The sequence below is a fragment of the Fukomys damarensis genome, unplaced genomic scaffold (genome assembly GCF_012274545.1).
Source record: "Fukomys damarensis isolate Sample0158 unplaced genomic scaffold, DMR_v1.0_HiC HiC_scaffold_37, whole genome shotgun sequence".
Classification (NCBI taxonomy): domain Eukaryota; kingdom Metazoa; phylum Chordata; class Mammalia; order Rodentia; family Bathyergidae; genus Fukomys; species Fukomys damarensis.
In genome coordinates this window covers 28,426,686-28,451,228 of record NW_022900949.1, presented here as the reverse complement: position 1 = coordinate 28,451,228, position 24,543 = coordinate 28,426,686, and the positions used below count along the sequence as shown (strand labels likewise).

The 24,543-nt window shown below is 55.2% G+C and overlaps 1 protein-coding gene across 4 annotated transcripts in view; it reads left to right on the top strand.

Moving 5' to 3' along the window:
- Atg7 (autophagy related 7) overlaps positions 1 to 24,537 on the top strand; it is a 217,464-nt gene extending 192,927 nt beyond the window's left edge. For 3 of the 4 annotated variants that reach the window (XM_010631416.3, XM_033759762.1, XM_010631409.3), the window contains one exon: positions 22,132 to 22,209. In XM_010631416.3, the coding sequence (XP_010629718.1) occupies positions 22,132 to 22,164 (33 nt within the window). In that variant the 3' untranslated portion in view covers positions 22,165 to 22,209. Of the gene's footprint in view, positions 1 to 22,131; positions 22,210 to 22,728 lie in introns of those variants that run through there. The other variant, XM_010631430.3, reaches the window with a different exon arrangement.
- The last annotated feature ends 6 nt before the right edge of the window (positions 24,538 to 24,543 follow it).

The window sequence follows — 24,543 nt, the reverse complement described above, 5'->3', positions numbered from 1 at the left end:
CGCACTTGTGTCTGGTGATTCAGCCAGGGATCCGATAGGGATCTTGGTCGGTGATATAAATAGACTAGGGTTTGCCAGAGGCTATTTTTGTAAGGGAAGCTTTCTAAGTTGATTTCTTTGAACCCAGAAAGGCATCCTCCGGCAGGCGAGCCCCATCCTCCTCCTCCACCCTGAAGGTCCTGTCTCCGTTCTGCCTGCTCATCTGTCTTTCCCTCCCCCAGCCAGCTGGTGGCTACAGAATGGGAAGGGAGGTGCCGGCCTGACAGCCCCTGAAAGCCTGTCTCCCCCATCCCCCCAGGATCATCTTTCTCTCTCCAGCCAGCTCTAAAGCAGACAACCCCCCAGCAGTCCCCTGCATTTGCGCTTGGACTTGGATTTCATGGTATCACCATATTCATCTTTGTCCATTCACTCCTGTCCCAAGTTATAAAAGCAGAAACAAAACATCCCAAGCAGTCACTGGCCCTGAGCTAAACCGCCTACTCCTTTCCTTAATGCAGCTGCGGTAGGAGGCTGCAGCCACCACCCGCCTCACCGTGCCCAAAGCTACTCTGTCCTCTCCACACAGGGCTCCTCCCACCCAGGGGCCCGCTGACCCCGAGGAGGTCCTTCTGCCCACCGCCCAACTCGGCCAGACTCCCACCGCCGAAGCCTCCCCTCTTCCTGTCCCAGTCACCAGAAGTAAAGGAGACATCCAGAACCTGCAGCCCAGAACCTGACACTGTTCTGTCCTGGGGTAGCTGAGCAGAGCAGATGGGCCAGTGGGCAAGTGGTTGCAGTGATATGTGAAAGGTGGCACAGGTGACAGCAGCGAGGGTGGAGGTGAGTGTGGCGTTTTACAGGCACCCGCTGTGTCCCAGGACCTGTGTGTAGCAACTCTCTGAATACGTATTGGTAGCCTCTTTCCTAGATGAGGAAAGTCGGGCTGAAAAGTTGCCGTGATAGGCTATACCCTAGGAGAGTGACAGAACGGAGAGCCAAGCCTGGCCGGTGTGGCTGGGAGGCCCAGGCTCTCACCCGGGAGGCAGAGGATTGTCCCTACCTCTGCAGGGTAGCAAGAGAAGCTTGAGTTTGCAGACGGCGTGTGCAGTTTTCCCTTGGGGTGTGTATCTTCCCTCCCGTTTTCAAGTCAGGGAGTAATTCCCTGCCCTGTCTTCCCTGGAGGTGGAGCTCGGTGTTAGCCCTTCAGGGAGGACAGGGAGGAGGAGGTAGGGCTGGGTGCTCTGGGAGAGGCCCCACCTGTGGACCACACTGCACCCCACCCCCTGCACACTCTGGGTGTGCCCGTCACTTGATGGTGATTCTGTCACATAGCACATAAGCTGACGTTCATTGAGCACTGTTTGCCAACCACTGTTAGGAGCTTGGGACCTTGACATAAGAGTACACCCCCAGTTCACCAGAGAAAGCGTGCACAGGTGTGACGCTAAAGCAGCAGTGAGGTCGGGGTGCCAGCCAGGACGTGGGCGGTGGGAGCACTCATTCATTGTTGGGGGGTGCCACATAGTACAGCCTCTTGGAATGACAGTTTGGCAGCTGTGCCCACCCGAAATCTCAGCTACTCAAGAGGCTGAGGCAGGAAGACCATAACTTTGAGGCCTGGTCTCAAAATGACAAAAATTTTTAAAGGGCTGGGGATGTAGCTAAGTTACAGCATGCTTACTTAGCATGTGTGAGGCTTGGCTTTGATCTCCAATATCATAAAAGTACCGTGTGTTGTGGCTTCAGTCTGGAATGTACCCCCAGAACCTCATGTGTGCAAAGGTGGCCTGGTGGCGCACACCTGTAATCCCAGCACGCTGGGAGGCTGAGGCGGGAGGACCACCTTGAGTTAAGACCTGTCTCAAAGTAAACAATAACGCCAGGGCAGGGGATATGGCTCAGTGAAGAAGCCCTATGCCACAGAGGGAGGGGGAAAGGGAACAAGGCTAGAAGGTCCACTAGAGCCAAGTGCGAGGTGCTGAACGCCACGGCTGAGACTACACTGACAACCTGGGGCCGTCTTGTTATAACTCCCCATTAGGTGCTGCACCTTCCTTGGCTTCATCAGACTCTCGCCACAACTTGGGGCAGGGATGAGCATCATCAGGGGATCGCTAAGTTCTGGAGCAAACTCTTAACAACCCTCACGTTTCCAGTACACCCATACCCACATCAGCACCGGGATGCATGGAGCACGAGGAAAGGCGAGGTGTTAACCCGAAAGCCATGCAGTTAATTGTTTTGTTTGTGTTACTGAAACAAGGTCTTTCCATGGAGTCTGTGCTGGCCTTGAACTCACTATGTAGCCTGGACTGGCCTCACAGCGATCCTCCTGCCTCAGCCTTCCCAGTGCTGGGATTCCAGGCATGCGCCACCATGCCCAGCAATGCAGTTAATTAAGAGAACAGCTGTCATTGCATTCGTAAATGGAATTGAAATGGTAAAGGTAAACAATAAAAACAGGCTAATTTCTATTCACTCCAATAAGTTTCTCGTTTGACACATGAGAATCTGTTATCTAAACATTTTCTTCTAGCTGTACAATAAAACTTTGCATCAAGGTTTTTTTAAAAAAACACAAAACAACCAAACAGACTACTTATGTGAATAAACACAGATCATAGCACTATCCCTTATTAAGCTGCAGACAGATGTTTTTGCCCCAAATTTTAATCTTGAAACTCCCAATTTGCCAGATCTCCAGATTACAGATCTTTCTAGTGAGCCATTTTTGTGTAAAAATACTGTGGTCTCTGAAACTCTCACTTTATCTTTTTTTTTTTTTTTTTTTTTTTTTTATAAAAGGGCAGATGGGCTGGGGTACAGTGCAGAGTTGCGCACTTGTCTCAGCTTTATCCCCAGCACCAAAACACAAAACAAAACAAATCAAATCTGCAGCAGTCTCTGCAGAGCACCAGTGTGTCAGAAAGGCTGCTGTCTGTCTCTGCCTATTTTCAGTAAACAGGTAGAGCTGAGGGACACTGGGGGCTCAAGAGCCACGGTCTCTGTGAGCCCCTGGCTTACAGCCTGGCAGCCAGGTGCTGCTCACCTGTCGCTGTTCTCACTACCAGGCCAGGAATCAGCTGGAGAGAGGTGAGCTCAGACCTCAGCTCCCTGTCACCCACAGCAGCCAGTGCCCACCTTACAGTCTGACTGGAAGAACAGCTGTGCCTTCGCTCGTCAGTTTGTCTTATTCAGCTGCAAGCCAGGCACGGTGGTGCTCACCTGTGCAATCTCAGCACAGGGAGGCTGAGGCAGGAGGATTGCCGTGAGTTGGAGGCCAGCCTGGGCTGCATAACTCAAGGGCAGCCTGAAATAGAGTGAGACTCTGCCTCAGAAAAAACAAAATTGGAAAAATAAAGGGTTTTTTTTGTGTGGGTTTTAGTTTTGGTGGTTAGTGGTAGTGGGGATTGAACTGGGACCTTCTCACTGAGTGATATCACTGAGTGAGATAGACTCTTAAATCGCTTATCTTACGTCAGAATCTTAAGTCACTAAGTTGTCCAGGCTGGGCTCGAACTTGCAGTCCTCCTCCCTCAGCCTCCCAGAGTGCTGGGCTTACAGGCCTGCACTGAGGCCCAACTAGTTGGAGAGCTGTTAGTGGGCAGTTCAGATGAATGGGAATAATTGATTCACACTTACGCAGCCTTCAGAGCAGCCTGCGTGTCCCTCCTCCCGGCCTGGTCCGCCAGAGCTGTGGCCATGGGGAGACGGTGAACAGGCGTTCGCTGCGCAGACAGCTTCTCACTGATTACTCGACAGCTCTGGGTCTCAGCCCCGGCCTCCACCTCTGCTTGCCTTCGTGTGGGAGGTGGACGGGTTCGGTGCTGGGCTTCTGGGGGAATGCAGTGAACGAGTGCATGTGGTTGCGTCTTGCAAAGCACCTGCTAAGCACCGATGGCAGAGTTTCGTATCGCACGGGATGCCTGCTTGCTCCTGGATCAGCCAGAAGCCGGGATGGTTGCTTGTGGATGCTCGGGGGATCAGCTATCTTGGTATTTTCCCCTCCTGTCCTTGGCGTGCAGCGACAGGGACTATCTGAGTGCACACTAGGCCCGGGGGAGGGTGGGGAGGACCGATCCTAACTTCAGCCACGCGCAGGACTCTCCAGGGTTGGACAAGCCCGCCTTGCAGTGCAGAGGTGAATTCAGGGACACCAGAGCCACAGGCAGGCCGGAGCACTGCCCCCGGGGAGCCCTAAACCTTGATGTGCTTTTGGGGGAACTGCAGTTTCACTGATTTACGGCTCCGCTGCAGCGCTGGTTTCCGTTCACATCCTGTGCAGGAAGCGCTCTGGCAGTGTTGGCACCACGAGAGCAACAAAGGTTTTAAAATGTCGGCTCTGGAAACAAAACTGCACTTTGTGATGTTGGAGTAATTATACCACACTGGAGCTCTGATTACAGCCAAAACAGCAGTTACTAAATCCAGCGAACATGGAAAAACTAGAAAAGGGGGAGAAATGAGCCCAGCCCCAGCAGGGCCCGGGGAGGGGGCCCCGGCTGGATGGGTGTCTGCTTGCACTGGCAGGGGTGTGCACGGCACCCCCGCGGCCCCGCCCCCAGGCCCAGGCCTCTGCATGTTGACACTGGCTGTGGGAACTCTGTGATTTACAGCTGAGTTCAAAGAGCTGCTTTTATCATTGCAAGTATGCAGCCCCAGGCCAAAACAGACAAAGCAATTTTTTAAAGTCTCAGTTCAGAAGCAGCTTGAAAGGCTCCCTGTTTTTCTCCCGTGGCCATCCCCTCAGGAAGGACTCTGTCTCCCCAGCCTTCTGCTGTCCCTTCCTCGATGGTCCCCCTGCAGGCCCCTGGCTCAGTGAGAAGATGGCCAGGGCTCTGCCTTCCGGCCACCAGCAGGAAGCCCATTCCTCAGAAGTCACCGCGGGAGCTCAGAGTTTTCCTTCAGCCGTGGCACAGGATAGAAACTCCCAAAGTGCCATCCAGAATGTAGCATCTGCCACGTTTTCCCAGAAAAGCAGAGGCGTGCTAGTGAAGCGGGGACAGTCTGTTTTTAACGCACTGATCAGTAACAGGCGTTCTGGTCTCCAGCAGACCCACCATTGTCCTGTCGCCTCAAAGGTCGGCGAGAGCCGTGTCTCTTTATCAACAGCACAGAGACAAACCTGCATGTTCTGTTTCCCTGGCCACTTCAGGGCTCAGTGTGGAATGTGAGGGCTCACATTCTTCTGTCTGCTTGCATCCCCCCGAGAGCCATTTCCTGAAAAGTAGAAAGGAGGTCAGCATCTCCAGACTGAGTGCTGCGCTGGACTCGAGAGGTTCATCACACGCATCTGCCTGGCTTTTTCCTCTCTTTTGCTCTTACGTAACGTGCATGTTTGTTGAATGATTTAGCATCTTTTATGCAGCCAGAATTAATATCTTAACCATTTCTGAATTAGAAGATCATCAACAGGAGTACAGAAAAAAATTCTGTGCCTTTATTTCCTCATATGTGAAATAGATTCTACCCGTCTCAGTATTACTTGAGGAGTCTTTGTTAGTTTGAGCCAGGGTCTTGCTATGTAGCCCAAGCTAGCCTCAAACTTTCTGTCTTCCTGCCTCAGCCTCCCATGTGCTAATATTACAGTTGTACACCCCAGGCCTGGCTTATTTTGAGGATTTAAAAGTTGTTAGAGTTGACTAGACTTAGTAAGCTATAAAGGGCTGTGCTGATATAGTTGTGATTTCTGTTGCCCCGTCTCCCAAATTCATAGGCAAACTCTGAGTCTGTAAGCTGGAACTGTAACCTTCAGGAACTCTTGCCAGAGTCCATTTGAAAGTTGCTGACTGATAAACATAGGATTGCTAGAAGGTCTCCGAGTGTCACTAGGCAAAGAAAGCCCTAAGGATCAGTTCCACCCACTTCGGTAGCCTGGAGTCGGAGTTGCTCTCAAACTCCACATGATGTTTCTGGTCTTCGGGATGTAAAAGGTGAAGAAAGCCAAGACTGTGATCAGGACTGCTCAGAAGATGAATCGCTTGGGGGAGAGGCGGGAGGCAGGTAGATGTGTGTTTGATATGAAGCTGCAAGTACTTATTGTCTGGAAAGAGGAAAGCTGATAAAAAAGACAGAAGATAGTGTCTTTTTCAGTGAAAAAAACAAAAACAAAACATAGGATTGCTAATACTGTCTCTGATTATATTTCTTCAAATTGACTATGATCTGTGTACAGGTAATGTTTGTTGTATATCGATTATATATCCAGTAGCATTGTTGTATCTTTTTAGTTTTAATAGTTTGTCTGAAAATTCTCTTTGATTTTCTATAGACCATTGTGTATCTTTTATAAATAACAACGCTTTTTGCTCTTCTTTTCTGGATACCTTGTTTCCTTTTGTCTTATTTCATTGGCTGAAGCTATCAAATAATACTGGCCCCAACCACTCAGAGCAAATGCTTTGGGTGATTCAGACTTTATGGAGGACGTGGGTACAGTTTTACTCTTTGCCCTGAGGTCTTGCTGTAAGTTTTACTAAGCTAAGGAACCCCATTAAAAAGTTTAAAGCTTTTATCATTTTATAAGAATTAAGAGTGTGAGTTAGGCATCGTGGTACACACCTGCTTGTAATCCCAGCACTCAGGAGGGAGGATGAGGCAGGAAGATCGCTATGAGTTCAAGGCCAGCCTGAACTACATAGTGAGAACCAATTTCAGAAAATAGACACAGAAGAAGCAATTGTGTGGTATATTAAATTGCTAGGACTTTTTCCCCTCCTGTTCAACCATCCTTGCATTCTTGCTTCTTGTCCAGTTAAGAATTTCCATCCCTGGGAACTCACAGGACAACAGTGAGACTGGAGCCAGGGATTTAGCTCAGTGGTGCCACCACCTGCCTCACAAGCACACGGACCCGGATTCGATCCCCGGTACACCCCCCCAAAAAAAACGGTGAGACTGGATTGGTTTTCATGCCTTATAGACATCTTCAGATGAGCACTGAGCTGCATGAGAAGGAGCCCCGGACCTACGGTCACAGGCCTGACGTTCGAGTACAGGCCCACGGAGGAAGCAGGCGGCAGACACACCCCAGGCCCTAGCAGCCGTGTCTGCCTTTTGGCTCAGAGTGGCCCAAGGCTGGGTAACCTGCTTCATCTTTAAGAGACTCAGTTTCAGGTGCCTTTTCAGTGCCAGGTGTTGTAGTGACAGATATGGTTGACATTTGTTCTAGAGAAAGTATTTTCTAGCTGGGTATAGTGGCACACATCTGTGATCTTGGCAATGGGGAAGCTGAGGCAGGACGATCACCATAAACTACACAGCCAGACCCTATCTCAGTGAACAAAAACAGTAATCAAAGCAAACCAAAAAAACTCCACAAATATTTACTGAGCTGCTCGTGCTCAGTTTGCATCCAGATCAGCCTGTGCTAATGTGCCGGGCACACAGACTGATGGCCCTTTTCGTACAGAAGTGAGCTCGGAAGGCATCTTTTCTACCTTCGGAGAGGTTACCACTGGTCATCGGTGTCGGCCAGTGTCAGGAAGTGGGGTGGCTGTGTCCTCCTGTGGCCCGGCCACCCAGGGTTCCCGTCTGTCACCAGTGTCCTGCACCCTTCCCACAGTGGGGATCCCCAAATGCATCTGAAGGTGAGGAGCAGCATCTCGAGCGGGGAGTCACCGGTGAGGGCTGAGCTGACGGGAGTGGGAAGAGGAGCCTCGGGCTTGCTCTGCTGCTCTGTGCTCATCGCAGTCAGACTGCAGCGGGGGCTGCAGGCACAGGGAGGACGGCGTGGGATGGGGACGGAGGGAGGGGGAAGCAGACCAGCCCAGCCCAGCAGGGGCCGAGCCCCCGAGAGGAAGACAGTGATGGAGGGGAAATGAACACAGTGTTTGGAGCCGGCCTCATGTGTAGCCCAGGCTGGCCTCCAACTTACCGCAGTCCTCTGCCTCCACCTGCAACTGCTGTGACTGCGCGCATGTGACACCACACCCCGTTTGTTTTGTGACCCTGAAGACATGCTTCTGGACCACTCTGAATGTTTGGTCCTGTGGGTGAAGGGCCCTAATCAAACCCAGGAAGTAGAAATATGTCGTGCTGGGCTCTGTTCTTCCGGCAGACAGGTCAAGGGGCCCTCTAGGTACGGCCAGTGTTTGACTTTGTTCTTACCCAGCCGAACCTGGAAGGAGCTTGTCCCCAGGGCCACCTGGCTCTTGAACGGCACCACCTCACAAATGGGGAACTGTTTACCTTCTTCCTGGTGGCAGCGTCCCACGTCAGACTCTGTGGTGACCTAAGTGACGAGGGCACACCACCATGATTGGTGACCACTGGGAAGACACAGCAGAATGGATCAGCAGTTTGATTTCTGCCCCAGGAGACTGAGCCGCCACCTCCTGAGGTCCAGCCCTGTCTCCTCCTGTTCCTCTGCCCCATGCCACCCACCCCTTGTCCCAGCTTCCTGTCCTATCCGGGTGGGAGCAAGGAGCCTGAGATACCCTATCCCTGCCTGCTTACACAGGAAAGCGCTTGTGTGCCAGGGTGCCTGTCCCCAGCAGCAGGCCTCTCCTTTGGAGGGGAAGCCCCCAAACAAGCTGTCCCACCCACCCAGCAGGCAGGACAGCCACGCTGCCAGTTGTCAGCCCCTTGTGTACATCAGGGCAGCTCGCACGAGGCAAGGCCCTGGGGCAGTGCCTGCACAGTGCCCTCTGTCACCGCCAACAGGCTGTGTCCCTGGAGGTTCTGAGGTGTGGCCCTGTACACGTAGAAAGCCACAGCTTCCACCCAAGCTACACAGACCTCGCTTTCAGACCCGTTACGGGTCCTCCTGAAACTCAGATCCTTATCAGGCAGGATTTGCTTTAGCTGAAGAGAGAAAAAAAACAAACTCTTTCCAACCTGCATGCAACTCCGAATTTGTGAATGCGCTGGGTCAGTCCCTCCTCACTTCATTGGCACCCACGGAGCGCGGGTCTTTCTGTGCAGGTTGGTTTTACTTATGAGCACGCCCTGCCTTCCTGGGATCCTGGGGCTCTCCACTGACAGGTTACAGAGTTGGGACTCAAGCCCGATGGCCCTGGCAGGCCAGGTGCTCTGGATGGGGTCTGAATGGGGACGTGTGGTATGGCAGGCAGGACTCCTGTCCCTTAGCCTGGGTGCGGGGGCTGCTAGGAACTGGAGGGACCCTGTCTTGCTTTACTTGGCCCTGAACCTGTTCGGGTATAAAGTGGGTGCACCTCGCCGGGGTGGGGCAGACTCCTCCTGAGCAATCTCGGCTGGGTGGCACTGAGGGGCTTGTGTGTTTGTGAATATCTGCAAGCTCAAGCGCCATTCCCGTGGTCCACAGTCCTGGTTTTCAGGCAGCCGTAGTGTAGCATGTGAAGTTTGTCACACCTGCTAATGTTTCACGGGCGCCCAGCCTGTCGCCAACACTTGGTCGGCATCATTTTGTGTCCCCAGGACTATCCTCTGAGTTTGGAGACTGCAGGATCGTGTCACACCAGCCACACGCCCGCCCACCACAGGCCTCCCTGGCACCGTAGCGCAGGCAGAGTGGGGCAGGATTCTTGTCCTCAGGAGCTTGAGATGCAAACAGGGAGGAAGCTTGCACAGCCTGACTCGTGCTGGGTGAGCGGGCCTGCTCCTCCGTCCGCGCAGCTGTCCACGGGGCTCACTTCACCAGTTTGTGCAGTGCGGGCGCCAGGCACTGTGGGAGGTGCCACACTCTGAGCCAGCCACCAGCTGCCGGGCACCTGCAAGAGTGAGCGAAGTGCACCATGCCAGGGCCCGAAGTGGGCACGGCACTGGGCTGCAGGGAGGAATATGGAGTCGGTAGGTGGCTGAGATCCTGCCCACCAGGTGGGAGGACCGATCCAGGGACTGTAGGGTGTCAGCAAGGGCCGGCATGCACCGTGTCCATGGGCATTAGGAGTCCTGTAAATGCTGGGAAGAGGCCCTGAGCTTGTTCATTGGCGACACCCCACCCCGTCCCTGTTCGCACTGGCCACGTGCTGTGCCAGTACTGGGATGCCAACCTCAGGGTCTCAGGGACAGCTGGGGACGGGGGCAGGCCCAGAGCCAGACACGGCCCGGAGGCAGCATCAGGCAGAGCCAGGGTGGAGGCGTGGTGGCCACATCCGCACCCTGCACTGTGGCCGCACGTTGGAGTCCGAAAGCTGCTGCGGGGGGCACTTGTGTGGGGGTGAAGCCGGGTGCTGAGCCGGCTGCCCGCCCCTCCTCCACCCCTCACGCACCCTCATGTTCGTCTCGACCCAGAGTCCTGTGCCAAGGAAAACAAAGTGATCTCTTTGCAGCTATTCACACTGTGGTTATTCCCCCAGTGTAGCTGCTGATCAGGTACTAGAAAAGATAAAGTGATTTTTCTTTTAAGTGTGATCTTGTTGGTTTTGTGTTGTTCTTTTGCTTTGGGTTTTGGTTTTTGGAAACAGCATCTTGTTGTGCAGTCCATGGTGGCCTCGAACTCACGGCAATCTTCCTGCCTCAGCGCCGCCCCCCTGCTGGGATTACAGGCGTGTGCAGCCGTGGCCAGCTTACATGTGATTGTGAAGTGTGGCCCATGAACACGGTCGCTTCCTGCGACGTCCTGTTGGCCTTGCCGTCGCTCGCAAGCAAGAGCTTCCTTTAACCTTCTCCCGGGGCAGCCAGCTGAGAAACTCGTTCTGGACAAGTAGTGGCCACAGCAACAAGAAACTGCATGGAGTTCTGTTCTGACCTGGCTGAAAACTGTTCTTAAAGGCTGCTTCTAGAAGCTAGGAGGGGTGGGAGGAAATCCACGGAACTGATTCTTTAAAGATGTTATTTTTTGAAGCCATGGTTCTTTCTTTTCTTTGAACCAAAATGTAGCCTTCACAAGCAAGCGCCTATTGTTAACCAACTTAACAAAGAAAATGAGGAATATAAGAGAAACTAGAAGCAGAAAACTGGTTTGTTTAAAAAAAAAATTATAGGAAACAACTACCCTTTTTTCTTTCTCTCAAAATTTTAAGCACTTTCAAATTACACCCTGTGTGAAGCCCTCAGACCCGTGAGGCCCAGGTCTCACCTCGTGAGAGCTACTGTCTGTGGGCACCTCCTCCCTCCTGGGAAGGAGCTGCTACTCCGTGTGGCTGGCTGTGCACTGTGCCAGCCTGGGCCTCCTTGTCTCCTTGCCACAGCACCTCACAGCGACTGTCTCAGAGGGTCCCAGCACCGTGGCCTGCAGCCGTGGGAAGAAGCCCCCAGGCTGCGAGTCAGAGCCCTGGTGAATGGCTGTGTCTCACGCTGGGTGGTGGCTATGAGCTGCCAGGCAGGGTCACACCAGCTCCCCAGGCTGCGTACCCGTCAGCAGGACACAGGACGGAGCCCGACACAATCCTGCATGCACAACTCCAGATCCCGTGGCTCGTCCTATCTCAAAAGCAGGTGGACTTTGTCCCAAAGTGTAGAGCTGCTCCTGCCTGACCAGGACCAACTGGTTGCAGTCACTGTGTGGCCACCTCAGGACCCTGGGCCCAGTGGGAACTTGGCACCGTTCCCAAGCCCCAATCTTCTCGGTGCGCCCTGTGCAGTCCCAGAACCCGCTTGGCCTTTCCTCTCACGGCATCCTGGCAGGAGCCTCTCCCAGAGCTCGGTGGCCCTGGTGACACCAGGCACGGGCAGCATTTGACTGACAGGGCAGAGGGCTGGGTGCGTGGCTAAGCTACTGCAGAAACCAGGACCCCTGGGAACACGCTCTTGGATCTTTACAGGGGCTTCCGGTGGGGCAGTCTTAACTTTCTTCATAACGTCCCTCCTCCCTCCATCTCTTGGTCCCCTCGCTTTTGTAAAAGATGGATCCCCGTTTCCTATGATCGTTTATTTTGCTTTTCATTTATATTTTGAGTTTCTCAAGTAAAAGAAACCATGTGATACTTAAACGTGTGAGTCCTGTTCCACTTAGCATCACAGCCTCGAGGCACACCATTTTCCCACAGATGACCGAGTTTCCCGTGGCGGTACCTGCCGCCGTGTGGCAGCGCGTTCTCTTTATCCCTTCCCCTGCTGATGGACACACAGGCTGCTTCCAAGACTTAGCTGGCACGAGCTGTGCTGCTGTAAGCATGGGTGTGCACGCATCACCGTACTGTGACATCTTAAACTCTTTCCGGAAGATACCGAGGGGACTCGTGGGATCGAGTGGAATTAACTCCAACTTCCAGTGTTTTGAGGAATCTCCATTCTGACTTCCACAGTGGTTGTACGAGTTGATACTCTCCCCAGCAATGTAGAAGGGTTCCTTTTCCCCTAACATTGGCTAAATTTCTTAAAATCCAATTTATTGCAGTAGAATGTTAACGTGGTTTGCTCATGCCTGCACACCGTGACCAACCCATGATACAACAGAGAAGACACCGTCACCCCAGGAGGGGACAGTGCCCTGCCCCGGCCCCAGGCTCTGCTTTCTCTCAGCACAAGGACACTGTGCTCTTCTCGAGTCCCCTAGAAACGGGGCCACACAGCAGAGCCCCTTCCTCTGGCCCCTCTTGCCGCCGAGGACTGTCCCCCTCTGGGGGACGCAGCATCGCTCGAGGGGGTCGAGTCGTGCCTAGACCGGGGCTCGTCTGTCTGTTCTCCAGGGCTGTCACTGAGTGCCGCGGCCTGGCTGTGTTACACGGGCCGGGCGTTTATGTGGGTTCCCACCGGGAAGCTCCGCTCAGGCAGGCGCTGGCTTCACGTGGGAGACGAGGCGCTTCCTCTGCTTACAAAGTCACCGATGTCCTCCGGGGTCCCACCCTCACGACCTCACCTACCCGTCGTCCCCAAATGCCATCAGCGTATGAGCACCTGCAGCATGTGAACTTTTAGGGGAGACCCTGGCATCGGAGCGGGGCTTCTGTAAACAGAGCTCCCCTGAATAAGTTCGTACACAGTGTGGACAGGTGTTTCTGCCTCACCTGGCGCTGGAATTGCTGTCCTGCGGTGGAAGTGGACATTCAGACTTTAAAAGAAACCGTCAAAGCAAGCCGGGCACAGCTGCACACAGGTGTCCCAGTGCTCGGGAGGCTGGGGTAGGGTAGCGGCCTGAGGTTAAGGTTTGAGGCCAACCTAGGCAACATTCCAAGACCCTACTCCAAAGCCGAGAAAGAAAAGGAAGGCACTGTGGAGCCACCTTGCAGGTGGCCGTGCCTTCTGCCCTTGGCAGTGGCAGCACCTGACGGCAGGGCCGGCCTGCGGAGCCACCTGCCCGCCGCGCTTAGCCACGCGCCAAGTTCACTGTGCTTCTCCGGGGACCGTGGGTGTTGGAATCCGTCCCTCCTCCGAGTCTCTCTTTCCACTCTTCTGCTTGTTTTCCTTGAGGCATTGAGTCGTGAGAGTCCCTCCATTCTGCAGGCAGTCCTTCGTCCTTCGTCGGGCACACGTGTCGCGTGTTCTTCTCCATGTCCCCGAGAGAGAAGCAGTCTCGGTGCACATGAAGCCTGGCATGTTCATTTTCTCACACAGCTCCTTCTGGCCTCCTAAGGGCTTGGTGTGCGGGCCGGCTCGACGGTCCCATCCCGTCGGCTCTGAAGTACCTCGCACCTCTGCACAGTAGTCTCGGCCTGTGCGTTGTGAGCTTGTTTGGCAGCACGGGGGATGGGACTGGTGCCTCGTGTCTGTTAGACAAGTGCTCTGCTGTCCCTGAACACGGTCCGAGAAGACCCCCAGGGACCTGAGAGGGGGCGGCTCTTGTCACAGAAAAGCCTTTGAGGACTGGTCAGGATGAGGGAGGTCAGATTTAAGCTGTGTGAGTGCAGGAGCTGGAGAGAGAGGCGTGTGACAATCTGGCTCGGTGGTCTCTGTGACCCTGCAGCCCCAGTACAGGTCAAAGGCCTGGCCCAGTTTCCAGGGTTACTGGATGTTTCAGGACTGAAGGATTTAGGGGTGAACACCCGGGAGGGAATAAACGGGTTAGGGGTGGGGAACAGGCATCATACTGGCAAGGAATTTTGAAGCTGCAGTTTTCTTTTTTTCAGTCTCACTCTGTAGCTCAGGCTGGCCTTCAGCTCATTATGTAGTAATAGGTAGACCTCGAACTAGTGGCGATCCTCCTGTCTCAGCCTCCCGAGTGCTGACGATACACGTGTGCCACCATGCCCAGCTACAATTTTCTCAACAGGACAATTAAAATTTTCCTTGTCTCCTTCCTGCCTACCTTCATTTCTTCAACGCTCCCTCCCTAGTCCAAGCCGCACCCCAGGCCTTCACTTTTCTGTGTGCCCCTCAGCGCCATACAGCCTTGGTTTCTATAGCTTTGGAGAAAGTCAGGGGTGGATGTCTGTCTGCTTTCCTGGTGGCCAGTGGGGGCGCCAGGTGCCACCGTGATCTCATGTTGCACGGTGGTCTTTTCGTACCAAGTGAGTCCGCGTGTTGGCACCCACCTCAGCCTGCAGCGCCAGCTCTCCTGCTGCCCGGCTCCCCACCCCACAGGGACCCCAGCAGCCCTCAGAAGAAGAACACACGCAAGTGTCCGCCTCTTTCACGTCTCCCGAGGAACCACAGCTCAGAACTACATAATGCAGCCTCCAGCATGGCCATTTATCTCAACAGCCATTTCATTTCAAGTGTGGTCCAAACCTATAAATCATATCTTGAAAGAAAGTATGCTGGTGCCTGAAAATTACCCTGTATTCTTAATTTTTAAAATGTGCTTTAAAGTTTGGGGGAAGGCAAACTTAGTCCCTGAACACATTCACGCAACTCCTGGGCTCCTCCAGAAGCAGGAGCCAGGAGCAGCACACCCTGCGGCTCTGGGGCCAATCCTGGCGCTCCACCCATCCTGCAGTGGCTCAGGCTCACAGCCCACAGAGCTCAGGTATTAGTGCTCCTTTGAGGGTGTCTGGAGGGGAGGCTGCTGAGTACATTTCCTAACAAGAGGGAGAGAAGGAAGCTGGGCGTGGTGGGCACACTTATAATCCCAGCACTCTGGAGGCTGAGGCAGGAGCATCACCACGAGTTCGAGTTCAAGGCCAGCCTGATCTACACAGTGGGACCTTGTCTCCGAACACAAAGGTGGAGAGACTCGGAGCAACCTGGAGTAGGGACTGGGCACCCAGGGCTTTTGTCTTGACCTCAGCACGTTTTGCAACTAAACTGTGAGCCGTTCCCTCAGGGTCTTTATCAGTTTTGGGGCGGGAAAACAAGAAACCAGCAGGTGCTGGGCCCTTGTGAACCAAGCTGGCCCGGTGTGTGTCATGCCCCGCCCTCCAGGGTCTCCTCGGGTCACTGTGGCTTTGCGGATTCTGTGTGTGTTGTTGTTGTTGTTGCTGTTGTTGTTGTTTTTAATTGCACACAGGACTGAAATTCACACCTAGGGATTCCACCACCCATCTAGGCTCTGTTTTGCTCTCCAGCCTTAGTTTTTGCTTGCTGTGCACATACGTGACTTCAGTGAGACCCGAAAGTGAGGCCCCCCTCCAGGGCGGTTCGGCCGGCGTCCCCTCAGTTCTGGCTCTCTGGGTATCCACAGCTGCCCCTCCACTCCCTCCTCATCCCCAGCTCTCTCCGCCCTGCTCCCTCCCGCAGCTCCTTCAGGATGGGTCCGCTCCAGGTTCCTTGGTATCCCCCACTTCAGCTTCTTCCCGGGGTGAAGGCCCCTCCACTCCTGGAGCACAGCCTCCCATGCTCTTGCCACCCACTGCAGCCATCGTGGTGGGCGAGGGGGCAGGATGGCTCAGCTGCCCCGGTGCGGGGCCCACTGCCCGCCTTGAGCCGAGCCACGCACCCGGCTCTCCGGCCAGCAGAAGTGGTTCCTTTTTCCTCTTCCTTCTCCCAGCCTCGGCCTCCTGGTGTTCCTCGTGATGGCACCTGTGACTTACCAGCCAGCTCAGTCCTGGCTGGCTCAGCCTCGTGCCCAAGTGACAGTGCAGTGCAGGTGGAGGGCTGGGCTCCACATCCCTGGACTGGCACCTGCAAGGCCCGGGGAGTTCATCCTCCACCTCCCCTAGCTCTCTGGAGGAGGCGGGTCTGTGAGGGCTCGGTCTCACTGCTCTCCTGGAGCTGGCGGTCCTGACCCCGAGGCCACGATGGGAGAGAGGGATGGCCCATGGGCAGGGTGGGCATGGGGACCTGCTGGCCACAGGCGCCAGGCTCATACGGACTCTCCGCCCATAAGGCCCATCTCCAGCCGACACCTGCAGGCCTGAGCAGTGCCCATCAACTGCCCTCCACCAGGGCAGGTGGTCGTGGGCACTTTGGGACCCTAGGTACAGAGGTGGGCCCCAGTCTTAGACTTGCCCCACGAGAGCATGCGGCGTCCTCTGGGCTCCAGAGGGATCCCAGCCTTTCCCAGCAGCCCCCGCACCTGGCCATAGGCCACCCAAGGGGTCCAGGACCCATCTGTGGGGAGCTGTGGAGGGATTGTGGGCGCCCTGGGCCTGGGGCACAGACCTCCCTCGGAAACTTGCCACTCCGCTGCCCTGCTGTGTCCTCCAGGCCACTTCCTCCTGCCCTGCCAGACCGACACCCAGCGGGCAGTTCCTGGACGCCTGCCGTCCATGGGCCCTGTGGGTGTCTCCTCGGCTGCTGTCACTCCCTGGATGCTGCTCGCCTTCCCTCACTGCTCCCCCGGGCGGTCCTGGCCACACTCAGCTTGGCTCACGTGAGGGTCAGGGTCCCCAGAGGGCCATGGGTGTGAGGCAGGGACGGCCCCGCTCCCTGCTCCCTGTCGGCGCGCGTGTGGGGCCGGATGCACACGAAGCCACCTCCTGCAGCCCGGCCGGGCTGCTCAGAGTCCCCGAGAAGCTTCCGTACTCCAGCGTTCACAAGCTGGGTGCATTTAACAGAGGAACGCTTTGAACACACATGGCCAGAATACAGCCACCCCATTGGCAAGGTAATTAGTGTGCAGAGAGGAAGGACTTAAGGGACAGGAGTTGGAACCGGTGAGGAAGGGCTCGTTCCCAGTGCGTCTGTCTCGTGGGTGAGTGTGGCACCGCACGGGGTTGGGGGCCTTTGGGCGTGTGCGGCCCGGGTGATCCTTCTGCCTGGGCCTCTGCCCCGGGCCGGGCCCTGCTGGGTGTGAGCCTAGTGAGGGGCCCACAGTGGGCACCGGGGCCCAGGGTCTCCTGGCAGAGGCCACTCGGGTCTCGGAAGGCAAAGCAGTGAGGAGGAAAGAGCGCCCCACTGGTGTCGCACAGTTCCTGAGTGTTACCACTGTCCTGAGTGTCGCTGTGACTGCGAAGTGGGACACTGTACTGCGGTGCTGGGGCCTCAGAGGGCTGGTGGGTGACAGCACAGCATGCATGGCCACACCTTGCCCTGTCAGCTGGGGGACGTGGGTGCTCCCCACACCAAGTGCGACATCCTGCATGGACGGGGTTTCCGTGGTTACACATTTTCCTCTCCGTTGGCCGTGACCTGGGCTGGAATGTCTGTGTGCCCTGCTGTGACTCCGTTTATCTTAATGAACTGCCAGGCTGTTTCCAAAGGGGCCAGGCAGTTTTTACCTTCAAAACAGCAACACGCTAGGTCTGGTGCCCACATCCTCGTAACTTGTTTTTATGTGGCTTTTCGTCATAGCCACCCCATGGGCGTGAGCGGTGTCTCCCTGTGGTTCTGGCTCGCGTCCCCCAGTCCCATGTTCATGTTCTTCCTAGCAGTCTGTCTTTATTGGAGATGCTTCAGTTCAGCTCCCTGCTCGTTTTTAATTGGATTGTGAGTTGTGGAAGATCTTTATACAGTCCAAGTTCCTTATCAGATACATGATTTACAAATACTTTCTCTCCTTCTGGGTTGTCTTTTCATCACACTGTCCCTCCACTTCTGTCTTGCTGGTACTGGGGAATCAACCCAGGGCCTTGCATTTCATTTATTTACTTACTTTGATACAGGGATCGAACTCAGGACCTTGCGCTTGCAAGGCAGGCACGGTGCCACCAAGCTACATCCTGGGCCCTGCACCTTACCTTTTAGGAAAGTGCTCTCCCACTGTGTTGTATTCCTAGCTCTTTTTATTTTTTTAACAAGGTCTCGCCAAGTTGCCCAGACTGGCCTGAAATTTTTTATCTTTCTTCTTCAACCTCCCAAATAGCTGAGGTAACAGGCATACGTGCCACTATGTTGGGCTGTTTTCACTTTCTTATACTGTTCTTTGAAGCGCACGAGTTTCTAATTTTGAGAAGCCCACTTTCTTTATCCTTGTTTTGTGGCCTGTGCTTTGGTTAGGTTCCTTTCTGACTTTCTAAGCATGGTATGACACACTTAATTCTGTATTAAGTGTTTGTTCAGACAGCCTCACCCGCCCCCGTAAATGTAGGCATTTAAATTAGCTTCTGACTTATTTCTTATGTGTTTATTTTTGCAGTTAAATGTTTTCTCTTTCATACGCAATACGCAAAGGTTTGTTTTGTTTTTTTTTTTTCACTAAGCCCTGGGCTCTTCCACCACCCATTCAGCTTCACGGTGAGTGGGAGACATTGTCCCTTGTCCCAGCCTCTCTGTGTGGTAGTGGTGGGCTCGGGTGTGACGGGGTCACAGGTCAGGCCCAAGTCACTGCTGGGAAGACCCCCCTGGATGAGCACAGGGGCCTGGCCCCCCACACCCTCACACAGGGGTTGTGGATAGGCTGTGGGGTTTTCGCTCATCTAACTGTATGATATCTCAGTGAAGCTTCTGGGGGGGAAATATCGGCTCAGTTTATACACCACATGTACACCCGTCTGAAGGGCACCATTTGTTGGATTGTGGGAAATGGCGGCCTGTCACTGTAACTACTTTCCCGTCAGGGTACCAGTGAGACTGTGCAACACGCACCGTGACGTCCTGAGACCCTGTGTGTGCTGAGCAATCCCGGCCGTGGCTCCGGTCTGTGGCCCAGCCTCCTCTGCTGGGTGGTGCTTCTCCTGATGATGCTGTGCACCTCACTCACGGGACCCTTTGTGGCTGGGTGATGTCCCTTGGTGTCAGTCACGTCACAAACCTGACATGACCATGTGTGGAGAAGGGGTGTTGGCAGTGTCACCCCAGCACTCACCTCGGGGCAGGGAGGCAGGAAGCGGAAGGGACAGGGTCGCAGGGTCGCAGGGTCGCAGGGCCCCAGGTCCTGGCACGGCCAGGGCCCCCTGGGCTCTGCTCCTAAGCCCTGCCACCTCCCAGTAGTGCCGCCCTGGGAGCCAAGCGGGTACCAAGGGCCTGGGAGGGATCCAGCTGTGAGCCTATTGTGTGGCTGTTCCTGCTACTTCCTGTTTCCTGCGGATGGATGCGGGAGTGAGTTCCAGTTTGTGCCTGCTGGGAACAAAGCCCGGGAGCATTCCTGGGACGGTTTACACTACACTGGTGTCCTCTGATCCGCCAGTCCCTTGGCTGTAGCCATGCTCCTCAGGAGAAGGTGGTCAGGTGGCTTTGCTCTGCACTGCCCTAAGGACTGTTCCTGGTTCTTACAGGCCTGTGTATTTCCTCCTCCGGGAAGCCTGTATTTGAATCTTCACCCATTTTTAAGAAATCAGTTTGCTTTTTTCCCCCAGGATGAGTGGCTTTCACTCTGGCAGACCCGTACACGCACGTAACGCTTCAGTCACCCCCTTGCCCACCTTCCCCACCCCAAGTCTAGTATTCCTGGGGGTTGGTTGTGCACATTTCCATCACCCACCTTACAGTCCCCCCTCCCCAGTCCTCTCCCCTCATCTAGTAAGTCCTACTGTCATCTCTTAGACCCAACACTAGGGAGACCTGTGACACTCGTTACAATGATGACCGCCAGGGTCGTTCGCTCCTCTTCCTTGTTGCCCAGTGAACCACGCTGTGTACACACGGTCTTCACCCGTCTGTCGGTGGGCACGCTGCCTACTTCGGGAATATGCTGGGGAGGGATGGCGGGTCAGGGGCGGCTCTGGCTTGAGCTTTCTGAAGAACCTCCACACTGGCTTTCCCACCAGCAGTGTAGAAAGGCGGCTTCTCCCCTGCGTCCTTGCCAGCACTGTTGTGTGCTGTTCTTCGTCGCCATTCTGGCTGGGGTGAGACGGGATTCAGTACTTTCGACTTGCAGTTCCCCCGCTTGTTTCTTTATTCATTTGTATCTAGTTAAGTTATTTCTGGTTTGTAATTTCCTCTTCCCTTTCACAAGCTAGGCATTTAGGTTGTAGAATGGTGATCGGATGTTTCTCTTTTCTGTCCTGAGTTGGGGGTTTTCATGTAAATCTTACGAAGGGCACTGTCCACACGGCAGGCAGGCCAGCATTCTTGGTCACGTTACTGGTGTTTCTTCTGTGTTAGGGAGAGTAGCAGCCCTGTAGGGGACCCTGCATGCTGCAATCTCTTGCATCTTTTTTGCTTTTCCTAGTGTTTTTCCATGTAAGATTACATGCATGAGACTTTGCAGAGCTCAACATATCGTTTTATTGCTTATAGATTTGGGGCCACAGGCTCTCCCCGCCCCTGGGTTAAAGACACACCCGTGATTGTTTATGGTTGCATTTTTCTAACACTGAGACCACTGTTCTGTTCAGCGTGGATTCTGGTGCACAATACAAAGCACAGAATCCACATTATCTTTTGTCAAGCAACATCCAGTTGGGCCGGAGATCTCAGCCCTAACCCCTCCTTGCTGTATCCCTCATCTCCCCAGAGGGCATGGACTCTGCTCCCCTCCCCAGAGGACCACCTGTCGCCACGGCAGCACCTCCCGGAGTTAGGGCGCCCTGGACTGAGCTGAAGGTGTCCGAGGGTAAGGCCAGGGGCTCCCATGGAGCCCCACAGAGCTTCAGAGTCACTTCTCAGTCTGCATTTCCACTTGGGAAAAGCTGCTGTGTATACTGATACTGAATTGTCGGCTACCAGAGTAAGGGGCGTTTATCATTTGTTCCAGCTCACTTGGTGTCTTGCCTAAATTAGAATTTTGGGGGTTTTGGGGGGTTTTTGAGATAGGGTCTCACTGGATAGCCCAGACTGGCCTCCAAATCACAGCAGTGCTCCTGCCGCAGCCTCCCAAGTACTGGGATTCTAGGTGTGCACCACCATTCCTGGTAGTTTGAGATTTTTGAGGGCTGTTTTGAAGGTTTTTGTCATGTAAATTCTGAACACTGTTAGGTTTTCCCTTTTTCACTGCTCTCGTCAAAGGTTCATCTCTCTCTCTCTGCTGTTGCTGCTGGTGTTTGAATTTGTTAACTTTATATCTTGCTGTCTTACAAAAAGTGTTTTCTTCTGCATTCATCTCGGTTCGTTTTCAGGGTTTCTGGTGTGCTCTGTATTGTCTATAACCAAGACCACTTCTTCCTTAAAGGGTGGGTGTCGCTTCTGCTTGCCAGGCCAGCCCTGTTAGCCCTGCTCAGTAAGAGGGCAGCACCGTTCTTGGCCCCCTTGCCTTGGTTTGAGGGACAAGGCCTGGGCTCTGCCTGCGGCCCTGTCCAGGGAGCTGGGTCTGGAAGTCCCCTGCTCCTCACAGAGAGTGGCAGTCAGCGCCCCAGGCAGTGCCAACAGCCCCCACTCCGCAGGTGGCCTGGGAATACACTGCTGTCCATGGGCCAGCCGGGTCCCCCCGTGGCTCTGCAGGGCAGGATACCGCTTCCCCACGATCCCCGAACGTCCTGAAACAACCCTGTCTGCCCATTCAGAGGGTACCACGCCTCTGAGCAGCAGGGCAGGGAGGCTCTCACACCTTGGTCCTTAGCCTGGTGCCTCCCTCCTCACACCCAAGCTCCTGGCTCTGCAGCTTGCATGCTGCGTGGCCTCAGGAAGCCACTCGGGCTCTCAGGCAGGTGAGCCACAAAGAAGGGAGCTTCTGCATCAGGGCCACAGAAACGAGTGCAATGACCAAGAACAAGAGCGGCTGAACTGTGCCACCGCGAGCCTACGGCACGGGCGTGGCAGGTTGTATCACCGAGAGCTCTAAACAGCTCGCCACCACTGCTCTAGCGCTTCCGTTCCCCTCAGACCTCCAGAGCGGGAGACGGGTCCACGGCTCAAGGCTGGACCCTGCCCAAGAGCACGTGGAGCTGTGGGGCAGGGATGCCCGTCACCCCTCAGCCGGAGACTCGTTTACCTTGCACATCACCACTGGAAAGCCAGGCTGTGTGACCCTGGGCCAGCCCCCTCGTGAACAGGCCGTTCCTGCACTCCTCTCACGAGTGGGCAGAGCCCCACACCCCTGCCGCGCCAGGCACGGTGTGCAAGGCCCCTACCCCGCAGGTGGGGCTCAGCGCTGCGGTGTCCCCGGGACCAGCCAGCAGCTGGGCTGAGGGTCTCTCTCTCTCCACGCAGATCTGGGACATGAGCGACGATGAGACCCTCTGAGACCACCGCTGAGCAGCACTGGGGCAGGACGCCGCCCAGGATGGGTGATTCCAGGCCCGCGTGTCCCCCACCCCAGGCCTGCATCCTCCTGATGCGCCACCCTCCCCAGCCCGAGCTCAATAATAACCTTGGCTTCGGCGCACGGCCCCCATGTGCAGTCATTTCTGTTGTCACGGGGGTCCGTCCTCGGGTTCCTCTCCTCACCTGTGGGTGGGGCCTGTGTGCACCCCCGTCAGCCTGGCCCCAGTGGGGTGGGGAGGACAGGGCCACCCAGGTGGCTCCCACACCTCTCGCCTGACCCGGAGGGACTGTCCTGCTCCAGAAGGGGTGTGGGTGCTAATCCCGGGCAGGGCCAGAGGCAGCCGTTCCACGCCTCAGCCCTTCCCACAGTCACAGTCGAGGCAGACAGTGGGGACTGAAATCACCCTTCCCGCTCACTCGGTGACTCAGGGCCAAACACACAGCCTGCCGGTGGTTTAAGAGCACTTTATTATTGTTCTTAAGGCTACTTTTAAGTACAAAAAAAAAGATGGCCTGCCAAACCTTTTTTTCTTCTTCTTCCAGGAAAAACAGGCCACAGAGAATGGTATCTTACAGATTTACACACATCAGAGGAGTCAGAACGCGCCGACGGGGCCCGGCTCTGGGGGACGGCCTATCCCAGATAGGTTGGCGTGGGGACCCGGCCACCAGCACCGCCGTCCCCACGAGGCGCCCGCTCACCAGCTGAGGGTCCGCAGCAGCGGCGGCTCCGGCCCGCGCTCAGTAGCCTGTAGCAGTAACAAACGTTACTATGGCTATGAATGCGGATGGTGGTCTCAGAGTACCTGTGTTCCTGCACGTTTACGGACACACCCATGACCAAAAAAAGATCAACTTTTTTTTTTCCAAACAACAAAAATGAATGATTACAACAGGAAAGGGAAAAATTAAATAGCTACATATCATTAACAAATTAATTGTTCTTCAAAAAATACCTACAAATTTCTCTGTACATTCTTTACGCACAGCGTAACGATGGTCTTAAAGTTACCTATATAAAAAAAGTGTTCTCAACGATTTTTTTCCTACAGAAAATATAGGGGCCTGAATGCCAAAGCTTGGAAGCCCAGTACAGTGGGAGTGACTGGGAGGCTGGAGAGGGGCTTCCACTCCAAGAGGGCTGGCAGCCTGACCGGCGCGACCAGAGGCAGGCCCCGACCCCCACCCCCACCCGTGCCCACAGCCCAGACCGACAGTGGGCCTGGGCGTGTGTCCTCCTGCAACCCGGCTCAGGGCTTCTGAGGGAGAAGCCCCTAACGCCTCACAGGCTGCAGACCCTGGGGCGGGGACAGAAACGCTCACTGAGGTCGAGGAGGAGCAGCTGGGAGGCACCCACAGCCCTGTCTATTTTGGATGCTGCTAATGTCTAGTTAGTAGCTGTGACTATGGCAGACGATAAATGCAGTCGTAACTGAAGTCAGGAATGTACACGGCCTTGGCCCCACGCACCAGGAAGCACACAGAACGCCGTGGCGCAGATTGTCAGTGATCTGCGGTCAGCCGAGGGAGCAGGCTGCGCCCCGGGAGCTGGGAGACACCGTCCGGCTCCCCGGGGTGCGTCACCAGGCAGCGGCGCTGGCCACCTGCAGCCCAAGCCTGCTCCCGCCACCGCCCGCCGCCCACGCTCCATCACACACACATCTCGGAGTACAACTGTACCAGCAGTAAGTAGATCTAGGACTGGGACTGACAAAACAAACTAGTTCTGAAAAGAAGCCAGAAGTACTCAGGTTTGCTTACTGTCTGTACAATTAATAGAAACCAGCTATTTTCTTCTCCATTAAAACACGCGTCCTCTTTGAAGCACTGCGGAGTCCTCGACCTCGGTCTGGCCGCCAGCTGCAGTGACCCCAGAGGGTGATGCAGCCCCGGCTCCAGAGAAGACCGCAGCCTGGGCAGCAACCCCAAGCACCTCTGACCTCCCCGCGTCCCAACACGGAGGGTCAGAACAGCCGTCCTGCAGTCCCAGCACTTGCCCTCGGTGCCAGCATCCTGCGGCAGCTTCGGGCAGTCTCCGTGCTCCAATAGTGCAAATCAGACACCGCGCTCCTCTTCAAGTATACACACGCGCACACGCACACACACGCACGCACTCCCGGGCCTCGGGAAGCACACGAGAAGAGCACAGAATGCCGGGACCCCCAAAGTCACCATGGCCCGTGGCTGAGGACGCCGGAGTCCTGGCCGGCCGCACGCTGTGCCAGAGGTTTCTTTGGTAACCAAGGCAGGAAGCAGGCGCCACCCCGCACGCCGCGAGGGCCCCTTGCACAGACACCAAGCAAGTACGAGACAGAAGAGCCCGGAACCCACCGCCCGGGTTCGCGGCCAGCCCACCCC